This window comes from Dromiciops gliroides, chromosome 5 (assembly GCF_019393635.1).
Source record: "Dromiciops gliroides isolate mDroGli1 chromosome 5, mDroGli1.pri, whole genome shotgun sequence".
NCBI classification, from domain to species: Eukaryota; Metazoa; Chordata; class Mammalia; order Microbiotheria; family Microbiotheriidae; genus Dromiciops; species Dromiciops gliroides.
Window position 1 is genome coordinate 4802614 of NC_057865.1, and position 20429 is coordinate 4823042.

The following is a 20429-nucleotide window of genomic DNA, read 5'->3' on the forward strand; positions in this document are numbered from 1 at the left end:
TTTCCACTTTTTCACATTGCTACTGTATCACCTGCAAATTGCCAAATTCCCAATTGCAGGGTCCCTATAGGTAAAATGCACATGTCCCCATCCCATCTCCTCCAGGCATTTACCTTCACTCTGCAATTTGACCACTGGCCATATTGCCATCGATAACAGGGCTTCACTGGGCAAGGCTTGAATTGTTCTATCAGTGCTGGACAAGGTCTGCCATCTCCCTGGAAGGGTTGAATTACTGTTCGCCTTCGGATCATTTTTCCTTCAAAAGACACAAAGTTAGGCAACTTAATGATAACAATCAACATTTATATAATAACTTGAAGTTTGCAAAGCCCATAGTATCATTTCTGCCTCATGATGGCCCTGTGATCTGGGGGGCCCACAGATATTAATTCCCATTTTATGATCGAGGAGAAAGAAGTTCAGCACTATTAAGTGGGTGTCCACAGACAACACCTGGTAATTGTCAGAGGTGGGATTTGAACCCAGTTCTTTCTGACTCCAGTTCTAGCTCTCTATCCAGCAGGATGCACTGATCTCTTGAGTCAGTGATGTACAGTAACTTGCCAGCCAGCTAAAACTTGAGGCTTTCCAAGCATAGAGATCAGGAAGAGCTTATCACATAAGGGAATTCCTTAAATTCTGTGGGCCTGCCAGCTGAGGGGGCACCAACCTGTCAGGCCACACGTATGAGTGCACTCTGACCAAGGTGACCATTCAGAAAGCTGACAGTTGACAGGACATTCCACCACACAGGACATGTTCATTTGCCAGGTTTTCTCCAGACTGAGCTGAAAACAAAAATAAATACCCACAAATCAGTGACCAGTGTTTCACAGTGTTATACAGTCCCATCCTTGAAAAAGCTGAAAAAATACTGAAAAAACCTCACACACACACACACACACACACACACTCTTCTTTCTTTCTCTCTTTTTTTTACACACCCCCTTTCTTATGTGCTTGCATGGGAGAAAGATGACTCAGGAATGTTTCCTGGGCAAATTCTGTTGCTGAAATTTATTGCTGGGTAGACAGCAGAGGTGATAGTGACCACCATACACAATGACTTCTTCAAACCTGGAGGTAGAGTATCAGAGTCCATTGGATACAGATTACTAGGCATTTTCCAGGAAATTCAGGAATGATGGCAACTTTGTAAAGATGCTGCCTCTTTGTCTTTAACTTATCAATGTCCTATTCTGTGTTTTCATGATTTTCTCCCTCTGATGACATAGTGATGAACCCCTTTGGTGCTACTACCCTGGTCATGTTCCCTAATTCAGAGGATATCTGTAAGGGGACCAAGGCATGGTAGAGAAACTCACATATTTCATCCCCTCCTTCCCTTAGATAGAACCAGAGGCAAGGAGACTGCAGACAGAGCCACATAGAACCAGCTGCCTTGAGAGACAAGGGAGCATTAGATTTGATGAATTATAGAGAGCCAGTGGAGACATCATTGGTCTGTGTCTTGCATAAAGCAAATCGATAGGTTATTCAAACATTGTGACTTTGACTAATGGGAGGTTGAGAATAAGCTGAGCAGGGGAACAGGTTGAAGGAAGCTGCCTTGATGTGAACACACTGGGCAATGTTAGATCCCACATTGTTGGGTATCTCTTTACCTTTGATCCCGAGGTTTATTATTTTCTTAGAGGGGAGGCACTCTGTGTTTCCTGCTTTGGTGTTAGACACCAGCATATGTTTTTAGTGATGAAATGGTACAGAGATGAAGTGACACATCCCTGATGCTCTGAGCTTTCTCTTCATATTAGTACCACGAAGGCCTGGGCATAACCCTAAACTCAGGCTTATGGTGGCTGTCACCAAAGGCCCAGAAATGGTAAAGGAGATGGCTAGCAGCTTTATGGGGATTTACCCCTAGTCCTTTGTTCCTCAGTGGGGACATAAATAGCACGTTTGAAAAAATGCAAGGACAAGGACTCCAAATTCACCTTTGTTCAGTGTATCCCAAGAAACTATGGGGATTGGGCCAAAGATGAGAATCTAAATAATGATAACATTGATAGTATAATGGGTAGAGTTTTAGTTCTGAGAAAGCCTTGGATTTAGATGCTGCCTCCAATTTTCACTAGCTGTGTGATCTATGGCAAGTAATTTAACCTCTCCTAGCATAAATTTTCTTATCAGTAAAATGAGGATAATTCTGAGAGCATCTTCCTCATAATTTTGTTATGAGGCTCAAAGGAGATAACATATGTAGCATGCTCCAGAAACTTTAATGCCCTAAAGAAATGCCTCTTACCATTAGTATTACTGTTTACAAAGCACTCCCCTTACTGTAAACCCTGTAAAGCAGGCAGGGCAAAAGTGATTATTTCCATTTTACATATGAAAGAACTAAGGTGCAGAGAGGTTAAGTGACTTGTCCAAGGTCACATGATTACCAGCTACTCCAAGGCCTGGCAGGAATCTTCTGCCTCCATTCCTTCTGGTTTTCCTATTGTGTCAAGATGCTGCTCTTAGACAGGATTATCTTTGCCATTGGAAAACAGCTTATCATGGTCACAGTATGAAGTGAGAATGTCATCTTGAGGTAAAAGGTATTGAGCAAATGTTTGTATTTCTGTGTTTAAATGGATTAGTCCTGATTTCTGAGGCCTGAAACTAGCAGGTTTATCTCATGTTTAAGAGCAGTGTTAGGCAGCCACAGGGCCTCACTCAGAGCTTCTGTTTTAAAAGAGGCTGAAAGAGAAAGTGAGGAGAGTCCTAGAAAAGGGCACTGGAAATCCCTGAAATGATGTTAGTCAAGAGGGGCAAGATTTCTTCTTTGAAAAAATACTGTTCCTAATGGCAAGTTAATTATATGACTTTTGGTGGAGATTTTGTTTCAAAGGTATTTGAGCATAAACATATTGGGCCAAGGAGTTTATAACTCATGTGAGTATCTTTGAACTTGGATGACATGATGGGGTTACTGGTTCCACTATTCATCATTGGAAGCTTTCATCGTTTAGAAATATGAGGAGCTAAGGCAGACTGTTGGATTCTGGGTTTGCACTTATGTCTGTATGTTCCTTGCACATTTTTTTCTGTGGACAAAAGATCCCTTATAATTGGGATAACCAATAATAAAAATGTCATCTGTTTATATAATGCTCTAAGGTTTGCAATGCACTCTATGTTCAAGGAAAAAGCAGGGAAGAACAGCTCCCAGGTAGCAGTGTTGTCTGAAAAGCCCTATAATGCTGAGGTAATGCTACATGCTGCTAACCTCCATTTTCCTCCATGGTGGGGATCAAGCCCATCATTTTTTAGGTGACTGGAAAAACAGCAGGAGTTAACTACAGTGGCTGGCTTGAGAACAAGTTTCTAGTGAAGGCAGAAAGCAAGCAAGCCAGCCTTTGGAAGTGTGTGTGTGCATGTGTGTGTGAGCATGTGCATGTGTACGCACGTGCAGGTGAGTGATCTAGTTCTCCCCTGAACTGTTGTTTAATCCTTCATTACAAGCTCCGGTGGACAAATGGAATATGTGCTGTATAATTCTACTCCAACAGTCATGCATCTTTTCTCCCAGATGACCATTGACTTTGCTATAATGATGAGCACAATTCAAAATTATCTGACTTAGGAGTCATACATAACTCATATTTGTTTTTTCTGACTTGTTTTTTCTTTTCTACTTTTAATTCTTTGTTTTGTGAGGTGGCTCTCTGAAAAGGGGAAAGGATATACTAGTAGGAAATAGAAGTATGGTAGAAACAAAAGATAGCAATAAAATTATTTAAAGAAGGTTGTCTGTCACTAATAAATGTTATTGCTACATATTTGGTTCAGTAGCTAAAGGATATGGGATTTTATCTGGGTGGCTATTGCCTCTACCAAAGCCGATTACAATCCCTCTGTGCCTTAAAAGTCACAACACTTTTGTGAGTTGTGATGGTCAGAATGAATATGTCCCTTGTTCTGGTAAGCAGCCTCCTGAAATTAGCCCACTTACTCTTTTGGTGATGGGACTATACTTTGGAAAGACTTGCTGTAACAGGGGACCCCCTAGCAGCCCTTCATAGTCTTGGCTGATGGCTTGGCACACAGTAGACACTTTAAAATGAAGATTGATTGAGACAACTTCATTCCATGATGAAGCATTGGAGGTGGCCTTCAATTATCAATTAGCCAGTCTCCTTGGGACTTAATAACCATGCTTTCTGAAGTTGTCATTGCATTTGTTTAAGTGATATGTGATAAAATAAGGGAATTTGGCAGACACCCAGGGGCCCCACTTGATTGATTTAGTATTGTTTGAATTGGGTGAGAATGAGAAACTAAGTACCTACTTAAGGATGATTGGATGGAGGCCACACCTGGCTGGCCCTGAGTGATGTGTTGGTTTATTACTGATGTCAGCAAGAGACCATTCTCAACCAACCATCTTGAAGGACCTCCCCTTTGGGGGAGGGAGAGAGGAACTAGGAAATGGACACTCCCTCACAGAAGAACTCTCTTTTTGGTGAAGAGGAACAAGCATGGCAGCAGAGGGAGAACTGGGGTGGGGTTAGTCATTCTGACACTGGCTTGGTGGTGAGAGATTTCACGTGAGCTGCTAGGAAAGGAAATTGCTTTCTTTCTCTCTGGTTATACAGAATTAGATCTGAGCTAGGATTTCCATGCTATAAGGAATCTGTTCTCAATCTCTCTCTTCACTAACTTATAATATATATTTTAATAAATCTTTAAAAGCCTAAACTTTTGCTGAATTTATTAGTGATTTTAGCCAGCTTTCCCCAAGACTGGGGGGCAGATTAGAACCCACAATTTATATTTTAAACAACACAGATAGGGAGTTGGAAAAACACTTGCACTTAGAAATGTCAAATGTTAATAGTCTAATATGGTGGGGTAGAAGGCATGCTGGACTTATAGTCAGAAGGGTAGGAATCAAATCCTGGCTTTTCTACCTGTGTGACCCTAGGTAAATCACTTAACTTCTTTGGGTTTCAGTTTCCTCTCTGTAAAATGAATAAGTTGGAATAAATGATATTTAAAATACTTTCTGGTTCTAAATCTGATCCCAAGATCCTCAGACATGTGGAGCATGTTTTCTCCCTAGTAGGTAAAGTCTAGAAGTCATTCCTTTTTTATTAAAATGAAAAGGTAAACAGCTGTGTTTGAACCTGCCTCAAAAGTTCATATCTCAAGATGAAAGCATGGATTTTGTAAAAAGGGAGGCCAGGAGGTGGGGAATATCTGCCCATGTCTTCTTAGTGCCAGTGGCTGCCTCCATTTCTTTGTTTGACTTTTGAATTATTTTGGCCAGATGTGAAGACTGAGGGTCATGCAGCTAGAGATTAGGAATTCCTAGCTAGTTGTACTTACATACCATATGTGATTAATGTTTAGCAACCCACATTAAGCATGACTGACACTGGCAGGTGTCCCAGGCACTGCCCAGGATTCCCATCCAATTAAAAACCCAGTGAATGCCTTGAGTAAGATTTACTGTTTTTATTCCTATGATTGCTGATTGGTCCCCAAGCATTTTACCCAGGAGAGGCTCATTAGCATATTGGTGAACCTCATGCAGGAGAAACTAGAGGAAATGATGGGAAGAAATCAGTGGTGACAGGCACAGTCTTGTTCCAAGGGGCATTTAATAGGCTGTGAATAGCCCAGAAAAACATCTGTCAGCAAGGGACCTTATGGAGTGCAGGTCACTTGGCTCAGCATGAACTGAGTTATTAGTGAAAAATATCCACCCACCTCTTCACAGTACTTCAGGTCGACTGACTTGCCATCACTGCGAACACAATCCAGCATCCGCGTTTTGATGCCATTCCCACAAACCGCCTTCTCACTCAGCTGGCAGGTGCTCCAGTCTACAGAGAGGAGAGCACATCAGTACACAAGGTCACACAGCAGATAACTAAGTAGGCTCTGGTGACCTGAAGCTCATATTTCTTTCCTGACTGCTCTAGGGACCTCACAATCCACTGCCTTGGATGGTGTCAGCACCAAGGCTAGCGCCAGCACCAAGGCTAGTGCCAGCACCACTGCAGGAGGGGCAACCATAAGGTTGGAGGACAGCTCAGCTCAATCTTGAGAGGAATTTGTTTGATGACATGAACACTGAGCTGGAGAGCTAATGCCATTTATAAAGTATTTCCTTTATAAAAACAGCGACTTTCAAAAAGGATATTCTTTCTTTTCATTAGCTAATGAGAGTCAGTGTCACAGGGAGAGAGCCAGGCTTGGAGCCAGGAAGACATGGATTTGGGGTCTGTCTGTGACACATTAGATATCTTTCAGGGCCCTTAAACAAGTCTTTAGCTCTGTAAGTCTGCATTAGTTCAGGGCATTTCCACAGAGAGAACTCCTTACACTATAAAATCATGGTCCACCTTTAAAAAATCAGACAGTCAGAGAATGAAGGAATCACCAAATCATAGGATTTCAGGTTTGAAAGGACCCTTGGAAGCCAATGATCCCAACTCATTTCTCAACAAGAATCTCTCCTATAAGAGATCTCTAGGCTCTGTCTGAAGTCTTTGAGGGAAGGAGAGTTCACCCCCTCTCAAGGCAGTTATATTTCATGTTGGCATGGCCCTCAAGGTAGAAGTGTTTCTTCCTACTCTCAAATACTCACAAAGGCCTGTGGTCTCAGGAGTGTGGCTATTCCCTCATGTAAAACAGATTGTAGCCCACTCATGCCTGTCCAGTTTCACTTATTGCTCCCAGTTCTGTTGTCTGGGACAAACTGAAGAAGACCCTTCTAGAAGAGAAGGTAAGCACCTTGTGGACGATCTTGCTTTTATATATTATCTTATCTATTATTATGATATAATACAATGCAATATAATATATAATATAATGTAACATAATGTAAATTATGTATTTTACATATATGTATGTCTTATATACACATAGATAAAGAAATTAGATATTTAACATATACATACATAGGTAAATTATGATGTAAATATAATCAATTTATAATGTTAATTACATAACACAAATATATATGATATATAATATAATGTAACATCTTACATTGTATTTCCTAAATATATTAACATGTGGCTAAATATATTAACATGTAGTAAGGTCTTCATGAAACTTGCTAGATTTAATTCATAGGATTGTAGATTTTGAGCTGCAGAGAACCTCAGAGGCCATCTAGCCCAGCTCCTTCATGTTATTAACTAGTTGGTTACTCCTTTGATGATGGAACTATACTTTGGAAAGACTCACTATAACAGGGACCCCTAGCAGCCCTTCATAGTCTTGGTTGACTGCTTGGCACATAGTAGGCACTTATAATGAGTTGATTAATTTATTTACATGAGAGCTAGCATTTCAATAGTATAGAGAGCCCCCAGGGGAAGATGTTTTTCTCCCCATGCAGATCAACACCTTCCCTGTATCATAGCCTTGGAGAGGGGGGAAGGCCCCGGTGTGAGTAAGTATCCAGACTATTATCACCGACATGTGTTAGAGGGAGGAAATGAACCCAAGCCTTGCTGACCCCACCTAGGCTTCCCCTCCCTTTCATTTTACAGATGAGGAAATGGGCTCAGAGAGGCTGAGTGATTGGTCCAAGGTCATAGCTGCTAAGCCAGGATTCAAGGCCATTTCCTCTGACACACGTCCAGATCAAGCTGACTTGCAGAAAGGATGCTTTCTTCTTGCTCCTCTCAGAGACTGGCAGGTTCCTGACGCCCCAGGTTGCATGGCCACCATGCTCGATATAGGCAGGAGCTGGATCTAGACCAAGCTGCTCTTGTCTTAGGAAGCTCTGACCTTCTGTGGATCTTAGAAAGAGGGGGCCCTGCAGATCTCAGGGGACCCGTCTTGCACAAAGGATGCTTGCTTTTCTGAGCCTTCCCCAGTAGGAGACAGAGCACCCCAGGCATCCCAACTTAAAGTAATTTCAGGGTTAGAGGCAGTGAGGTTGTTTTCAAAGCCTTGTATCTACCTCAACTAACTGAGCTTCATGCATTGCAAAAAGTCCCTACAAACCCTTTTATGCAGAGCATTGCTTACATTTAGCAAGCCCTTGTGGGTACCTGACTCAAACACAACCAAGCAGAGGGAAAAGTCAAGTGCTTCTGGCTAGGCCCCTTCCAGGCTGGTGAAGTCAATTCACAGACATTTATTTCCTCATCTCCTGCTCACCTGTCACATTGTAGTCATAGTGGAAGCAGTTCCTATTTAGGATGCATGGCTCCTTCTCGATGGTGTCAGGGCAGGGTTTCCCCTCATCTGCCTGTCTGAGTGGATCTGCCAACCTTTCCCGGAATGTGCTTTGATTGCAGGGCTTGGAGAAAAGAAGAAGAGAAGGTCTGAGCACCAAGACTTCCCACTCAGGAAGGTTGAGTGAGAGGCCCTGGGAAAGGTACTATTAGAAGTATTAGGACCCCTGGGTTCTAGTCCCAACTCCTCCTAACAATGAACACGCTCTGTCATCTTGGGCACATCAATCTGCCTATAGATGAGTTTCCTCATCTATAAAATGAAAGGGTTGACTTAGGTGATCTCTGAGGAGCCTTCCAGCTCTAAGAATTCAAGGGCTGCTCTTGGATCCTTCCCATCAGATGGTGCAGACTCCATACAGTCATTCTTAAATTCATTTTGAAAATCACTCATCATGGTATAAAAGGGGTATCCTATACCCCTACTCCAATAATTACCACAATTAATCAGAGGGATGAAGCAGGTGTGAACAAGGTCTAAACTTTTCCATTGAACCAACAAATCAACCGATTAATTAGAGGCACTTTCAGTAGGTGTGGAGAAGGCTTTGATCAATTTGGAAGGAATGATGACTGTTGGATAAAGTAAAATATGCTACTATTGGTTTCTGCTAGTAATGGCTGAAGAAATCCTGCTATGCCCTAGGAGTTTTCGATGGAAGATCAGGTGAGTTCGGAACCCAAACAGTTAAACATCTGGCAGGCTAGAGAAGAGGGCAGCGAGGTGGAAACACAGTGGCTTAACCCTGTTGGCCTTAGTTTCCTCGTCTGTAAAATGAGCTGGAGAAGGAAAAGGCAAAGCCCTCCAGTATCTCTGCCAAGAAAACCCCAAATGAGGTCACCAAGAGTCAGACACAACTGAAACAACTAACCAACCAACCTGCACTGGTGATGAATCTTATCATCCATCCTCCATGTTACACCATGGAATCTCCTCCTCAATGATACATCACTTTCACATTTCTCTCCCTATAGTTTTGAAATGGGCACCAGAGTATAAGTCACATTGCCTATAATGCAAACCAAATCTGTTGGACATGATCCCACTTCTGGGATTCTGTGGGGAAACCTCTGCAGTCTGCTAAAATCTTCCAAGCTGTGTGAAGGAAAATTCTTGCTTGGGCTTCCAGGCACCCCAAAAGAGCTGAGGTAACACAGAAAGGTGTTTACTGGGGGCCCGGACTCTTCGACTCTGCTTCTTGTCCATTGCCACCTTCTAAACATCGATGTTCTCACCGAGGGACCCCAACTGTTGGGAAGAGCAGACCTGCTGTTTACAGCGAATGGATCAGGCTAGAGGCTAAGAGCAGCCACATAGTGGGGCTGTGGCTCCAGGCCCCCTTCCCCCTGCCTGAAGAGATTTCCTTTCAGGGCTGCACAATTTATAACCTGCCAAGTACCTGCAGACAGGTCTATACTACTCAAAAGATGGGGGGGGGAGGGGGCAGGCAGTTGGGGGAGAACTGTGTGCCTGTCTTCAGGTGCAGGGAAGCTTGTTGTTGGGATTAGGGCAGAACTGTATCCTGCTGATGGATTCGGAGCCCCAGTCGAGGGGGGCTTGCAAACGCCTGTTACCAGCATTCATGATCTGTCCATGTACTCGTGCATGTAGCCACAAAACATTCTCTCTTTATCTGGTCTTAGGTAGGGTCAGCTCAAGGGTTACAAAGATAAACGGGGCAAGGACCCTCTTACCAGTGAGCACCTACTCCAAGGGCCCCACTCCGATGTAACGCAGTCCTCCGGGCATGGTAACTTGCACTCGCGAGAACCCAGTGGCATTTCCTCGGGGTCACAGAGATAGTCCTCCACAGGCTCGAAGGGGCCATCGGCTGTGTTCTGCATGCATCTAGGAGGAAAGGCACATGTGAACAACCAAGAGCAGCCTGTCAGCACTCCGAGATGGGCTTCTCTCCATCTGGATCAGGCCAGGAGCCCTCCCCTTCTCTCCATGCTCCAAATGAAGGAGCCTGGCACGTGGTAGGCACCAGATAAAGGCTGGCTGACTGGCCGCTTGTCTCCTTCCCCATCGACCATGATTCACATTACTCAGCACACTCCTCAAATCCAGGCCCTTCTCTCCACTCACACAGCAGTGCCTGTTCAGGCTCTCTGCACCATTGCCTGCATTACTGTCAGAGCTTCGGGTCTCTCCCTTTCCCTTCGGTCCATCTTTCATTCAGCGGACGAAGTGATCTTTCTCAAGCTGTTTGACCATGTCACCTCCCCTACTCAACCAACTTTGGTGGCTCCCCATTGTCCCTAGGACAAACTCTTCTCTTTGGCCTTCACAGTCTGGGCCCAGGCCCACTGTTCACTTCAAACCCACTGTGCACAAACGAGCTTGTGCACAGCAGACAAATTTACACATGTAGACATGTGTATACCTAGACATACTTATTTAAGTCTGAGCATTTAAAAGTGGACATCCCATGACCTTTTCATCAGCCCATCTGCCATTCTCAAAAGCTCTTCATATCAAACTAGAAAATGCTGGGGCAGGCCAGTGCCTGTCCTAGGCTGCTAATGATCCAGAGACCAGAGAAATCAGGGACTTAAGGGGCCTCAGGAATCATCTTGTTGACACTCGCTCTTCAAAGTTGCCCCAACTCTGGGCTTTGCAGTCAATTTCCTAATGACCAGGGTGCTCCCTTCCCAACATGGCACTGATGCTGATGGTCAGCAAGCCATGGCCTCCAAGCTTGCATCTAGAGAACTTAGAGATGCTTTGTACTGGTGCTGTTCTTCACTGTGTCCACCCTGTGAGATTCTGGGAAGCTCCGCTGAGTGCCCTGTGCTCTGTTCCTCAGAGGACACACAGCACTGTAAGGTAGGCAAAGTATATGAGACACATGCTCTCATTAGATCCACAGCCCAGTCCCAGGAGGTAAGTGGTAAAGGCATTACTGGGCTTAGGCAGAGTCACACAGCTCATTCATATACAAGAGGGAATTTGAACTCGGGCCTTCCTCCTTCCGGTTCAACTCACCATCATACTATGCAGTGCTGTATGGCCCAGAGTAGATGCTTAATAAATATGTATTGAGTAAACTGCACCAGGCTCAAATATGGAACATCCTGTGATTCCAGGGTTTGTGATGATGAATTATTTCTCCTTATTGAGGACAGACTGAGAAGAAGGATCATTAAAGGAGACGGAGCAGAGACAGCTCCAGACTCTGGGTTAAAATCTGACCTTCAATGCTCACTTCTCTGTGACCCTGGGAAAGTCACCCCATCTCCTTGATGGCAAAATGAGGGGTTTGACAGGTTGCCACCACTGCTAACTCCATGGTCCTCTCTACCTACTTAGCCCTCAGGCATTTCACAAGGGCTGTGCTTTGTGGTTATTCCCTGGGGACCCTCTCCACTCAGCAAGGAGTCTTTGTGAGCTGCCATGGCTCCTGGAGTCAGCCTCTCCGCAATCAGCAGGGCTGGCCTTGGGCGGCACAGCCGGACATCTGTCACCAGGGTGTCGCCTTTGCGTCACCTGCCAGAACCTGTGCTCCATGATCGAGGTGACTGCCAGCCAAGGCAGGGCCAGAGACAACACGGATCTGTCCCCTTGCCCAGGACCTCCAGCCACAAGAGCCCCACTGATGGGCATGTGGTCGGACATGTGCCTCTGATTGCGCCCATGATCTAGCCAGCTACAGCCCTACTCTGCTCCCTCTGCCAAGGGCCGAAAGCTGCCCACAGCTATGGGCAGACACTCTCAGAGTCCCTGGAAACCCGACCCCAAAGCAAGGCCTGGCGGGGCAGCCAGAGGCTATGGTGAGCCTCCCTCCCTGCAGCATGCTGGGAAAGCATTCTCTGCCAAGGACTTTACCTCACTTTCCGGGTCTGCGCCCCTTCTCCACAGTTCTCCTTCATGTCCACCACAGTCGACCTTCAGACACTCCAGGGCTCACTGACCCAGATGTACTGGCTGCAGTCACTGTGACACGGGACAACCTCATACACCTGCAACATAGGAAAAGCTCAGTGGGTGGGGCTTCCCCGGCATCTCCAGGGCGTGTGAGCTGGGAGGGTGGCAGAGATGCAGTTTCTGAGAGCACCAGGGGGTGAGAATGTGCCACTGCCTGTGACGAGGGATGGAAGCAGCTAAGGTGGGAAGGAGAGAGGAGGGAGGGAGGGAGACAGAGAGAGAGAGAGACAGAGAGAGACAGACAGAGACAGACAGAGAGAGACAGAGACAGAGAGAGACAGAGAGAAAGAGAGGGAAGAAAGACACACAGAGAGAAGAGAGAGAGACAGAGAGAGAAGAAAGACACGCAGAGAGAAGAGAGAGAGAGACAGAGAGAGAGACAGAGAGACAGAGAGGGAGGAAAAGACAGAGAGGGAGGTAGACAGAGATAGAGATAGGTAGAGACAGACAGAGAGATAGAGAGACAGAGACAAAGATAGAGACAGAGACAGAGAGACACACACAGAGACAGGGATGGATGGCAGAGAGATAGAGGCAGAGACAGAGAGGGGAAAGGAGAGAGAGAACCTGTCCCCCTCCCACCATGGGGGGATGCAGGGGAGCAATGTGGTTCTGTTTAGCTGGGATGGATCTGTGTTACCAGCTTGGGGTATGCATGGAATTGTCCACAGTTGTTGACAAAGGGCTTGTCTCAGCCACTTTCCACATCTGGGCCACAGCCAGGCTTGGGTTACAAGTTGACTGACCTCAGCTAAGCTAAACGTCGAAGGCCAAACGTTGCTGCCCCCAGAGGGCTGGCATTCCGGCCTCTTCTGGCTCCGAAAGGAATCCTCTCTTCTGCTCTGCAGAGCTGCTGGACCATGAGGCAATGAGGGCTAAGGAGTTTTCCCCTCTCCACCAAAAGGCAAGGCAAGGTGGGGGGAGGCAAACTTCCTCCCCTACTTTCCCTCAGGTGTTTTCCTGGCTGCACCAGCACCCTGTGCCAGCATTCAAGGCATCTCTGCGGCTGCCTGCCCACACTGGGTGTCCATCGATGTCCTCTGGGGATTGATGGCTTGAACCCTATGCTGACTAATGGGAATAGGGAGCAGGGAATGGATCCCAAGACAAGAGACGCCTGGTCTGAGCCACAAGGGCTCTCTCTTTGGCAGCTTCATACACCACGGCATATGTGTAGCCTTTTGTCCTTTGGGGGGAGGGACTTGTGATATGACAACATTACTAGTAAAAATATAAGCAAAAGCCTTTGAAAGGTTCACTTTGCTCATATATGAAGACCAAAGTCTAAACAGAAGAGTAGAAAGTGGTCATGACTCCACCGAATAACCCAGACAGAGGCTAGCGGAGATGTAACCAGGGTGGGGCAAATAGAGCCTTGTCTCAGGGCGCCAAATTCAGAGGATGCTGAATTCAGAGGGCTTGACAGCATCTGCCATCCTTCAGCGGAATGAGGCAAGCTCCTTCCCTGCGCCACCCTGCACACTGCCCCCCCACCCCAATTGGCAATTTCCCCAGTAGGTGTTTCCCATGTTACTCCCCTCCCCCCATCAGTAACCTTGAGCTGGTATCCTGTAGTCTGGATTTCCCTCCTAGCCTTTAACCAGAACATGATTTTATTCACTTTAAAGGCTGGGTTCCCAGTTAGATGAAGAAAACATGTAACACAAAGACAGCTGTATGTGCTGGGCTTGGGGGCAAGGGGGGATGGAATGGGTGCCCCATTCTGCTTCCTTCACCCACCTCTGATTGGGGCTGGATTACTCAGAGCCCCCCACCCTTCTCCAAGCTCCCCAGCCCACAGTGGCAGGCAGCAGGAGAGGGGAAGCACAGGCAAACTGAGGAGAGGGATGATGGAGGTGGCTTTCGGCCTCTCCCCAGCCCGTCCCCACCTGCATCCCCAGACATAAAGGGAGGAGCATAGCACTGGGTCAAACATGCAGAGAATCGGAGTGGGGGAAGGAAACAGGCAGCGATCATACCCCTGCTCCGGAGACTCTTACCTGAGCCTGGTGATCGATGTTGTTCATTCAGCAAAGGGAGAAAAAGCAGAGACAGAGACACGTCAGTGAAGGACCCTTAGTAGGTGGGTAAATTCAAACATAACAAGGCCCTGTTACTTTTCTGTGACTTCAAACACTGAGCCTCATCACAGCCCTTGTAGATATGGCAAGTCTTAGTATCCCCATTTTTCAGATGAGAAAGCTGAGGCCCAGGAGAGCAAAGCAGTTTGCCCCTGAGTGCTCTTAACTCCTTTAGCCATGTGTGGGTCAACTTCCCCCATTCAGAAAGGTTTAGAGGTGGGGTTTGAATGTGGACCTCTGCTGACTTCCAGTCTCACAGGCCTTCCAGCCAAGCCAGACTTACAAGATACACTGAACAGCATGGAGGTGGGGTGGGCGAGGGAGCGGTTTGCTTTGTTTGTCAACCAATAGATAGTACTCAGCGCTTGCTCCAAAGGCAGCCGTATTCCTGGCTATCAGCTGCCCAGGGCGGGGCAGGGGGTCTGGGTTCTACAAGGAGGTCAGAGGAGAGAGAAAGGTCCACGGGAGAGGGGGATGCAGCGCCTGAGAGCCAAGCCAAGGGTGGTGACCAGATTGCCTGCATGGTCAGCCTGTGCTGATGGCCAGTCCCAGGATGGGATTCAGACTGAGGAAATGAGAATCTGATGCCTGAGTGGGAAGCTGGGCTCCCCACAGACCCCCCCCCCAAAGTGGGCCTCACAGCAGTTTGCTGAGGAATATGTCGTTTTGGCACAAAAGTATGGTTATCGATCTCAAGGCAGAAGGAAAGCTGACCGCGGCAGGTTGCTTCCAACAAGCATTTTCAAGATGCTTTACCAATCTATTCTCCAAGTGCCTCTTGATGGTGCAGGAAACTTGCTGCATTCTATGGGGGGGGAGGGCTATTCTGGTAACCATCAGTAATGTCAGCTGTTCTAACAACTATGGTCTCTGTTCGTCTTCCTTGACCATTGCTGGTCTCTTAATGAGCTGGGATCTCAACCTGTCCATATTGCCTTTTAAATATGTGTCTGGCCAGGAGCCAAACAGCAGCCCTGAGCAAGGATGGGTGGATGGGCTAGGAGACTTTCTGGGGCAAGCATGCTCCTGGATAGTGGGGCAACTCTTAAAAGCCTGAAGATCAAAGACAACACTGGGGAGGGGGACCCTTGAGGTCAGCTAGTCCAACTTCTTCAATCTACTGATAAGGCAGAGAGCATTAAATAGGGGAGTATTAGAGTGGGATTGGAACTCAGTTCTGATGCCAAATCCAGTATCCTTTTTCAGTATATAGACATAACTGTGCTGCCTTCCTGCACATGGCTTTTATTCATCCGTCTGTGCTTGTGGATGTGTGCACACACACACACACACACAATCACTTGCACACAGGGTTAACATACTCAATCCTGCTGGAAGGCTGGCCTTTTATTGAGAATAATCTGAGGGACTTTGGAGAGGCTCAAGGTATCTGGAGCCACAGTAATCCTTGGGAGAGACCTAGGGCCTGTCTCTTAGCACCGGTGGTTTCCCTTGGTTATCCTGCTTGGCACCGATGCTCTACTGGCTAATAATCCAGGGGGCACCTATCCCAAGGTCCACCCATTCAACTTCCTTAACACATCCTTGTAAGAAATAAAGATGGTAACCAGCAGATGGCAGCAGAGCTGCATCTCAAAACCAACTGGAAACCAGTGACCTCAACAAATGAAGACTAAGTTAGAGTGGGAACAAGAGTGAGGAGTTGGGGGGGGGGTGTCCAGATCCCCTTCCCCTTAATACCTTTGGAAGAAGGATGCCTCCCCCATCCCCACCACCATGTATGCATCATTTCCCCTTGATTCAATCCCATTATGAGTTTGTTTGTGGCTAAGAGCATCCCTGGGGCTATCGAGGCAATGCCCCAGGACCCATCTGGGGGGGGGCTCTTTTAGATGGCATAGTGACTTAAGTGACGTTTGAAAGATCAGCCTCTCCTGTCCTGTGCAATCAGCAAAAGTGTCTCAAACGACCACCGCGATATTTTAACTGGTTCTTCCCCAGTTTACAATTGATTCCACTAACAACTCAGCCACATGTGTCCAGGACCACATTGGTGGTCAGCTTAGGATGGGGCCCGCTATTTCCTCGGTTCCATTTTATAGCAAGTGTATAACATGGGGGTGGCTTTGCTAGGCAGGCCCAGTTGGATCCTGAGCGGACACACTTAAAACACCTGGCTGGGGCATACCTGGTTAACATGGTCCAGCTTAGGGCAGGGACGTCCACCATTGTACGGCTTTTCTCTAAGCCATTTAGAGCGGACCTTGACTCCGCTGCCGCAGGACTTGCTGCAACGAGACCAGTTGGACCATTCACTGAGCTTGCAGTCAGAGGGACAGGGAATGATGCAGGCTTCCTCAATGTAACCTAAGCAGACAGAAAGGAAACAAAAGCCAAAACTTTACCTATTCAGTTTGACAGTTTCTGACTAGCCTCTACTGTTCTCTTTCATTTAAAGGGCTCAGGGATTGACCTGACAGGAGTGTGGAAATGCAGAGATTTCTTCATTGTTAAGGCTCAAATTAAAGTCTATGGGCAAATGACACCGACATGCAGAGACAGTGTTAAAATAACAGATGAACGTCTGCAACACCGTCTGCTGATGATTCGTGCTCACCAGCATCTCCAACTTCTGACAGTTCACATTTACTGGACGATAACCCGTCTCCTGCCACCTTATTCTCAAGCTACTGGAATGAGATGTTTTAGACCAAAGTACACAGCTCATTTTACTCTAAAATCCTATCAGGGCATGTCACCTAAGTCCAGGGTGGGCAGGTGCCAGTCACCATCCACAAAGACCCATTTAGCCGGGCACATCCAGTGTCCTCTCCCTAGACAGCCAAGGCTCAAGAAAGAACCTGGGAAAGCCAATTAATGGTGATCCCTTCCACGTTCCAAGGGCTGGTAACCTGTCCAAGGATGTTCACCACTCTCATTAATCACAGGAGGAGTGATGGGAATTGCTGATATTTACATAATGCTTGGAGGGGAACAAAGCCCTTATTGTGCCTTCTCTCATTTCAGCTTAACAATAAGCCCCTAGCATCGGTGTTACTGGTATTATGATTAACATTTAACTGATGAGGAAACTGAGGCAACAGACGATGAAGTGGCTCATCGTGATTGAAGCCAGCTTTCTTTAGGATCATAGGTTTACTGGAAAGATTTACATGAGCTGATGCAAAGTGAAATGTACTGTGTACAAAGTAACAGCAATATTGTCAGATGATCAGCTGTGAATGACTTAGTTCTTCTCAGCAATACATGATCCAAGAAAATTGTGAAGGATTCATGATGACAAAGGCTATCCATCCCAGAGAAAGAGCTGATGGTGTCTGAATATAGATTGAAGCATTTTTTACCTTATTTTTCTTGATTTTTGTTTGTTTCCTTTCACAACATGACTAATATGGAAATGTTTTGCAAGACTACACATAAATAGCCTATATTAAATTGCTTAGATCTTTTCAGTGTTAGGGGAGGCAGGGAGGAAGGGAGAGAATTTGAACTCAAAGTTTTAAAAAAGAATGTTAAAAATTGTTTTTACATGTAATTCGGGGAAAAATAAAATACTAAATTAAAATTGAAAAAAGATCATAGGTTTAGGGACTGATGGGACTTTAGACAGAATTTAGCATAGTCCTCTTATTTGACAGATGAGAAAGTCAAGGCTCAGAGAAATAAAATGACTTGCCTGAGGTCACACACAAATGTCCTAGAATCACAGAATTTCAGAGTTCAAGGGTACTTCATTGGCTGGGAAGTTTAATCCATCCAAAGATGGAATCCCCACTCTGACATCCCCTGCGTGTGGTCCTCTGGCCTCTGCTTAAAGACCGATGAGAGAAGGAGCCTGCCACCTCTGGAGACAGCTGCTTCTACTTGGGGATAGGATAGCTCTTATGGCTAGGAAGCTTTTCCTGATATCCACCCTCCACTCACACTTGTTGATCCAAGTTTGGTCCTCTGGGGCTAAATATAGAAAGTCTAATCCTTTTTCCAATGCTAGCTTTTCAAACACTTAAAGATAGCTCTCATGTTCCTCCTTGGTCTCCTTTCCTCCAGAGTAAATACCTTCAGTTCCTTCAACCTCTCCTCATGTGACCTGGACCCAAGAACCTTTATCACCCTGGTCATCTTCCTCTGGACACTCTGCAGCTATCCAATGCCCTTACCCGGTGGTGCTCAGCCCTGAGGAATAATCTCCTAAATGAGCTCTGGTGAGAACAGAGCAGAGGACTATGGGACGGACCATCTCTTTCCTGTTTCTGTAAGCCCTGCTCCTCTTAATGAAGCTCAAGGTCCCATTAGTTTTATTTGCCACCAAATCAAACTGATAAACTTTGAGCTTGTAGTTCAACTAAAAACCCTCAGATCTTTTTCAAGACCACTGCTGTCTAGCATTACTGCCCCATCTTGGACTCATGAAGTTGATTTTTGGTACTCAGGTCTAAGACTTTACATTTGTTCTTGCTGAATTTTATCTCCTTAGATGCAGCTAAATGCTCTGGTCTCTCATCTTGACAGTCTCCTTCAGTGTGCTAGCTATCTCTCCCAGCTTTGTGTCCACAGCAATGAGCAAAACTCCATTTCAAACCCATATTTCTTGCTTTCACACTGAATGACTGTGACATCACAACACACTGATATTATCCATTTGATGTCGCCCATCCTCAGCAAACCTAGGAGGGGGGGAGGAGAGATGTTTTTATTCCGATCTGACAGATGCAGAAGCTGAGACCTAAGGAAGGAAAGTTCAGGAGAGGCACGATGCAATGGAAAGGACCTAGAATTTGAAGCCAAAAAATCTTGGTTTAATCTTTATTCTGACACTGCATGTGTGGACTTGGGGTAAATAAGTCCCTTTATGCAGTTCTCAGTTTCTATCATATGTAAGTAAAATAAGGGGCATTGGACATGACTAAACAAGTCTCTCTCACTTTTTAATACTCTACACTTAAATCCTTTAATTGACTTGTCCAAGGTTACACATCTGCATCAGTGGCAGAATGGAGCCTTGAACCAGTTTTCTGACTTCCAGTCCACAGTACTAGTCACTCCTGATGTGCAGATCAACCTGAGAAGCTGAGCAAACTCTCTTGGACAGACACCACCTCACCCACCTTGGGGCAGCTTCTTCTCCCTGAAAGGGAAAGGCCAGAGATACAGATTTCCTCTGGGCCCTGTGGGCTCTGCTGGGGAAGGATTTTTTCTTGCCAGTTTTCAGGGACGGCACATGTCACCTGCTCTAGACAAGTGCTCATTGAAGGTCATTGTCATTAATGGGATAATCCTAACTTCTTGTGCAAATTAAGCCTTATTCAGTGGTGTGTGCCATTTTCACAGCACTTATAAGGCTGGGCCTAAGGGCAGCTAGATGGCACAGTGGATAAAGCAGTGGCCCTGGATTCAGGAGGACCTGAGTTCAAATATAACCTCAGACACTTGACACTTACTAGCTGTGTGACCCTGGGCAAGTCACTTAACCCTCATTGCCTCACAAAAAAAGTCTGGGCCCAGATGTCCAGAGTCAGCAGTGTAGGAGGCATTGGATGGGAGGCCTATGAAGAAGGGCAGCTTTTCTCTTGGCTTCTCTCTTTTTTCCCCTTGTTTTACCTCCTACCCTCTTCAAGTCCATGAGTTGTCACTTGGTACTTATCGGTTCAGTTCAATCCAGCTTTCATTCATTTATAAAGCATGCACTGTATTCTGGGAACTGGGGGATACCAACCATGTCACAGTTCTGGTCCTCAGGGGGCTTCTGTCCTACTCGGGGAAGGGATAGGAAACAACCCGAACACTAAGAAGAAAGTAAAAAAATGGATAGAGACAGGGCAGACTTGGTGGTCGGAGGCACCCAGAGATGGGAGAGAAATCTTCCTGGTGCAGGAGGCTGCCCCCAGCTGAGCCTTGGATGGAGCTGGGGATTCTGGAGCTGAGGAGCTTGACTGTTCTGGGCCTGGAGGCAGGAGACAGAATGTTGGCTATGGGAAACAGCAAGAGGCCCTTCTGATTGGAACCAGGATGAGTGAGTGTGGTCAGCTTGGGAAATGTGAGGAATGCCAAACAGGGGAATCAGGACTGGGTTTGTGCCTTGGCTGAAGGAGCCACTGGAGTCTAAATTGTGTATGTTTTCTGGGATATGGAAAGGGAAATGACTTGGACATATCATGGCTGGGTGTGGTGCCCAACAGAAGAGACAAGATGCCACCCAGAAGATAGAGGGGAAGGTGGGGTCAGTCA

The 20429-nt window shown here is 46.2% G+C and overlaps 1 protein-coding gene across 1 annotated transcript in view; it reads right to left on the reverse strand.

Moving 5' to 3' along the window:
• THSD7A (thrombospondin type 1 domain containing 7A) overlaps nt 1-20429 on the reverse strand; it is a 326513-nt gene that overhangs the window by 20639 nt on the left and 285445 nt on the right. Inside the window, 8 exon segments of the mRNA XM_043968023.1 lie at nt 114-259; nt 674-791; nt 5725-5840; nt 8137-8278; nt 9909-10062; nt 12043-12176; nt 14142-14147; nt 16372-16550. Coding sequence (XP_043823958.1) covers nt 114-259; nt 674-791; nt 5725-5840; nt 8137-8278; nt 9909-10062; nt 12043-12176; nt 14142-14147; nt 16372-16550 — 995 coding nt within the window.